The sequence below is a fragment of the Hyaena hyaena genome, unplaced genomic scaffold (genome assembly GCF_003009895.1).
Source record: "Hyaena hyaena isolate Hyena2069 unplaced genomic scaffold, ASM300989v1 scaffold_121, whole genome shotgun sequence".
NCBI lineage: Eukaryota > Metazoa > Chordata > Mammalia > Carnivora > Hyaenidae > Hyaena > Hyaena hyaena.
The window spans coordinates 1742444-1748443 of record NW_024080753.1 but is presented as its reverse complement, the minus strand read 5'-3'; the positions used below and the strand labels follow the sequence as shown (position 1 = coordinate 1748443).

The following is a 6000-nucleotide window of genomic DNA, read 5'->3' as shown; positions in this document are numbered from 1 at the left end:
ACCCTGGTGGGAGCCGTCTGCCAGCCTCAGATGCCCACCTCTCCCTGTATGCTCGCGTGGCGGAGAGCGGAGAGAGGGAGCAAGCTGTCTCCGATTGTTATAAAGGTGTTCATATAAGAGCCGTTCACGAGGGCTCTACCCTCATGACCTCATTTAAGGCAATCATTTCCCAAAGAGCCCACAGCCTCATGCCATCACGGCGTGGGATAGGGTTTCACCATATGAATTCTGCGAGGACGCAAATGTTCGTCCATGATAGGACTTTAGGGCTTCAGCATACGAATGGGGCGGTGCGGGGAGGGGGTGGTGGTTAGAATTCAGACTATGTTTTTAAATGAAAATATTTTTAAGGAGTGAATCTCTGACCTGGTCCTCACGCCTCGATGGATTACACACTGGAGCCCAATGTGACAACCATAAGTGACGACTACTATCCCGATATTGCATCAAGCCCCTGCGACGGGGAACTTATTCAACGACACAACAAGTTGGTGCTGGCCACCTTCTACTGTGTCCTGTTTGTATTCAGTCTCCTGGGGAACAGCCTGGTCATTCTGGTCCTTGTCGTCTGCAAGAAACTGAGGAGCATCACGGATATATACCTCCTGAACCTGGCCCTGTCGGACCTGCTTTTCGTCTTCACCTTCCCCTTCCAGACCCACTATCAGCTGGACCAGTGGGTATTTGGGACTGTAATGTGCAAGCTGGTCTCTGGGGTTTATTACATGGGCTTCTTCAGCAGCATGTTCTTCATCACCCTCATGAGTGTGGACAGGTACCTGGCAGTTGTCCACGCCATATACGCCATGACAGTGAGGACGGCCAGAATGGGCACAACCCTGAGTCTGGCCGTGTGGCTGATCGCCATCGTGGCCACCAGCCCCTTGCTGGTATTGTACCAGGTGGCCTCTGAAGATGGCGTTCTACAGTGTTATCCGTCCTACAATCGGCAGACTCTGAAGTGGAAGATCTTCATCTACTTTGAGATTAACATCTTGGGTCTGTTGATCCCATTCACCATCCTTATCTTCTGCTACGTTCGGATGCTGCACCAGCTGAGGAGTTGCCAAAACCACCACAAGACCAAGGCCATCAGGCTGGTGCTCATCGTCGTGATGGCTTCCTTGCTCTTCTGGGTCCCCTTCAACGTGGTCCTCTTCCTCACTTCGCTGTTCGGCATGAAGGTCTTGGACGGATGTGCCCTGAGCCAGCGGCTGATTTACGCCACCCACGTCACAGAGACCATCTCCTTCACTCACTGCTGCGTGAACCCTGTGATCTACGCTTTCATGGGCGAGAGGTTCAAGAAACACCTCTCGGAAATATTCTGGAAGAGCTGCAGCCACGTCCTCGTCTATGTGGGAAGACGAGTCCCGCGGGAGGCCTGGGAAAGGTCTTCCTCCTCCTGCCCGCACCCTCTCCGTTCCTCCAGCATAGACTATATTCTGTGAGGTGGGGGGGGGGTAGGGGGCCTGGAAACCGGCCTCTGCTGCCCCCCTGGGCTTCGTTCAGGAGACAAAGGTGGTTTAAGCTGGAGTCTGAGGCCATGTGAAAGGATACTCTGAGAACCGTGGCTCCGGGGGCGCCTGGGTGGCTTAGTAGGTTGGATGGCTGGTTTTGACCCAGGTCATGATCTCACAGTTCATGGGTTTGAGCCCCACGTCGGGCTCTGTGCTGAGAGTATGGAGCCTGCTTGGGATTCTCTCCCTCTCTCTCTGCACCTCTCCTGCTCATGCTCTCTCTCTCTTTCTTAAAAAAAAAAAAATAGTAAAAAAAAAAAAACAAAAAGAAGAGAAATGTGGTTACAGACACAGGCATCTCTTACGATATTTAATGAGCTACTACTACTGCAGATGAATCCTCTCGGCTTTCAAAGAGTTGGTTAATATTTCTGGGAAATAGTCTGTATATCTAACTATTAAAAGTATAATGTTAATTTCAGGATTTTTGCCTAGTTTTTATAGAGCCTGTATCACATTATCAAATATTATCAAATACTTTTTCTTATCTATTAAGGTGAACATAGAGTTTTCCTCTATTATTCTGTTAATTTGGTGAACTACATTGTTTGATTTGCTTATCTTAAATCAACCTGTATTTTATCTGGGAAAAATGACTTCTTGGTCATGATAATTTTAATAAATCATTGGATTCTTGGGATTTTTGTATTTCTGTTCATTGCTCTATAATTTTCCTTCTAAAAGGTCCTGGTCATGGGGCGCCTGGGTGGCTGGGTTGGTTGAGCCTCTGACTCTTGATTTCAGCTCAGATCATGATCTCATGGTTTGTAAGATCGAGCCCTGAGTTGGGCTCTGTGCTGAGTGTGGAGCCTGCTTGGGTTTCTCTCTCTCTCTCTCTGTCTACCCCTCCCCTGCTCGCACACATGCATTCTCTCTCTCTCTCTCTCTCTCAAAGTAAATTAATTAATTACTTAAGTGAAAAATCCTGGTCAGATCTGCAACAACATGGTGGGACCTAGATGTATTATGCTAATTGAAATAAGTCAGAGATAGAAAAACAAATACTGTGTGAATTCATTCATATGTGGAATTTAAGAAACAGAACAAATGAACAAAGAAAAAAGACACAAACAAAGAAATAAAACAAAACCAGATTCTTTTTTTTTTTCTGAGAGAGAGAGAGAGAGAGACGGTATGAGCAGGGGAGGGTCAGAGAGAGAGGGAGACGCAGAATCTGAAGCAGCTCCAGGCTCTGAGCTGTCAGCACAGAGCCCAACGTGGGGCTCAAACCCACGAACCGCGAGATCATGACCTGAGCCGAAGTTGGACACTCAACCGACTGAGCCACCCAGGCGCCCCAAAACCTGATTCTTAAATACAGAGAAGAAACTGATGGCTGTCAGAGGGGAAGTCAGTGGGTGGATGGGTGAAATAGATAAAGAGGATTAAGAGGTAAAAACCTCCAGTTTTGGAATAAACAAGTTCCGGAGATGAAAAGCCCAGCCTAGGAAGTACAGTCAGTAGTGTTGTTTGATGGATGGTGAGTACACTTCTCATGATGGGCACTGAGTAATGTATAGAACTGTTGAATTAGTGTATCGTCCACTTGAGTCTAATACAACACTGTATGTTAATTATGTCTTAGTTTTTTTTTTAATTTTTTTAATTTTATTTTTTTAATGTTTTATGTATTTCTGAGAGAGAGAGAGAGAGACGTGAGTAGGGGGGGGTCAGAGAGAGAGGGTGACACAGAATCTGAAGCAGCTCCAGGCTCTGAGCTGTCAGCACAGAGCCCGACGCGGGGCTCGAACCCACGAACCGTGAGATCACGACCTGAGATCATGACCTGAACTGAAGTCGGACACTTAACTGACTGAGCCACCCAGGCACCCCGAGGTTTATCAATTTTTTTTTTTTTTTTAAATGTTTTTTTTATTTATTTCTAGGAGAGAGAGAGACAGCGTGAGCAGGGGAGGGTCAGAGAGAGAGGGAGTCACAGACTGAAACAGGCTCCAGGCTCTGAGCTGGCAGTCAGCACAGAGCCCGACGCGGGGCTCGAACCCACGAACCGCGAGATCATGACCTAAGCGAAAGTCGGACGCTTAACCGACTAAGCCACCCAGGCGCCCCCGAGGTTTATCAATTTTATCAGTCCTTTCAAAGAGCCAGCTTTTGGGTTTGTTGATCTTCTATTTTTATCTTTACACTGATTTCTGCTCTTATCTTTATCTTACCTGCTTTCCTTAGGTTTAATTTCTATTTTATTCCAGCTTTTTGAAATGAAATCTTAGATTACTGATTATCAACCTTTCTTTTTTTCTGAAAGAGAGAGAGAAGAGAGAGAGCAAGTGGGGGAGGGGGCAGAGGGAGAGAGAGAATCTTGAGCAGGCTCGGTGCCCCGCGTGGAGCCCAACTTGGGGCTCCATCTCACAGCTGCAAGATCAAGACCTGAGCCAGAATCAAGAGTTGGACACTTAACCGACTGAGCCACCCAGGGGCTCCAACCTTTGCTCATTTTTGAAAGATGCCTTTAGGGGCACCTGGGGGGCTCAGTCGGTTGAGCATCAGGTCATGATCTCGCGGTTCGTGGGTTCGAGCCCCGCATCGGGCTCTATGCTGACTGCCAGCTCAGAGCCTGGAGCTGCTTCAGATTCTGTGTCTCCCTCTATCTCTGACCCTCCCCTGCTCACACTGTCTCTCTCCCTCTCTCTCGCTCTCTCAAAAATAAATAAAAACATTTAAAAATTTTTGAAAGATGCCTTTAAAGCTATAAAATTTCTTCTCGGCACCACTTACACTGGATCCCACATATTTTCATACAAAAGATTTTCATTGATTTTCAATTTAAATTATTTTCTGTTTTCCATCGTGAATTCTTTTTATCATGAGTTGTTCAGAAATTAATTTAGGGTCTCCTGGGTGGCTCAGTCAGTTGAGCCTCCGAGTCTTGATTTTGGCTCAGGGTCATGATCTCATGGTTTGTGGGATAGAGGCCCCCATCAGCCTTGCTGACAGCATGGAGCCTGTTTGGGATTCTCTCTCTCTCTCTCTCTCTCTCTCTGCCCGTCTCCCACTCATGCATGCTCTCTCTCTCTCTCAAAATAAATAAATTAAAAAGTTAATTTAAAATTTCCAAACACTTAAGGATTTCCTTATGCTTTTGTTTCTAGTTTGACTCCACTATTCTCAGAGAATACAGGGGTGTGCATTCGGGTTTTTGAAAAAATTTTAAAGTTTATTTATTTTGAGAGAGAGAGTGCACGTGTGCGCGCGTGGGCAGACACACACACACACACACACACACACACACACACACACACATGAGCGTGGGAGGGACAGAGGAGAGGGAAAGAGAATCCCAGGTAGCCTACCCTGCAGAGGTGGCGCAGGGCTGGATCCCATGACTCTGGGATCAGGATCCGAGCTGAAATCAAGAGTCTGACACTCAATCGACTGAGCTGCCACGTGCTCCTTTTATAAAATGTATTGGAATTATTTCATGACTCAGTATGGTTTATTACGGTAAATGCCCCGTGTACGTGTGAAAAGAATGGGCATATTGTGTGCTTGTCGCCTGGAGCCAGTTAATCAGATTGGTCAAGGCGTCATTCTTGCTGAGATTTTCTGTTTGCTTATTCTATGCTTTCGCTTATACTGCAAAAGGTCTATTAAAATCTCTAACGGTGATTGTAAGTTTATTTTTCATTTTAATCCTGTTTAATATTGCTGCATATATCTTGGGAGCTATGTTATTAGGTGCACTCAAATAGAAGGTCTGTAAACCTTTCATAAGTGTTTTTTTAATTTTTTGTGTTTTATTTTAGAGAGAGCCCGAGCAGGGGAGAAGGGAAGAGGGGCACAGGGAGAGAGAGAAAGAGAGAGAAAATCTTAAACAGGGATTGATCCCTTGAATCTGGGATCATGACATGAGCTGACATCAAGAGTCTGACGCTCAACTGACTGAGCCATCCAGGTGCCCAGATTTATCGATCTTTCTACTGAATTGATTTTTTAATCATTTTTTTAAAAGTCTGTTTATTTGTTTGTGTGTTTGTTTGTTTGTTTATAATCTCTACATCCAAGGTGGGGCTTTAACTCATGACCCCAGGATCAAGAACAGAGCCAGCTAGGTACCCTCTTTTATCGTTCATAAATATGTCTTTTCCTCCAACAATACTCCCTTCCTGAAAGTCTGCAATGCTCAGCATTCTTTTAATTACTGTATGTGTTCTCCTCTCCTTCAAACCGAACTATTTTCTTCTACTTTGTTTCTCTCTTGTAAACAGAATTTATTTCGGGTTTTGTTTTTCTCCTCTTTATACAGATAGGGTTTTATTATCATGAGGATACATAATATGTATCAAATCTAAAAATATCCTTCAGATAGACTATTCTATAATATATATTACAGGTATACAAAAAGTTGATTTCCAGGGCGCCTGGGTGGCTCAGTCAGTTAAGCATCCGACTTCGGCTCGGGTCATGGTCTGGTGGTTTGTGGGTTCGAGCCCCACGTCGGACTCTGTGCTGACAGCTCAGA

The 6000-nt window shown here is 45.4% G+C and overlaps 1 protein-coding gene across 1 annotated transcript; it reads left to right on the top strand.

Annotated features, from left to right (window-relative positions):
• The first annotated feature begins 383 nt into the window (after positions 1-383).
• CCR8 (C-C motif chemokine receptor 8) lies at positions 384-1451 on the top strand. The gene has a single exon (XM_039237189.1). It carries the CDS (start codon positions 384-386, stop codon positions 1449-1451), a length of 1068 nt encoding a protein of 355 aa, XP_039093120.1.
• Positions 1452-6000: the final 4549 nt, after the last annotated feature.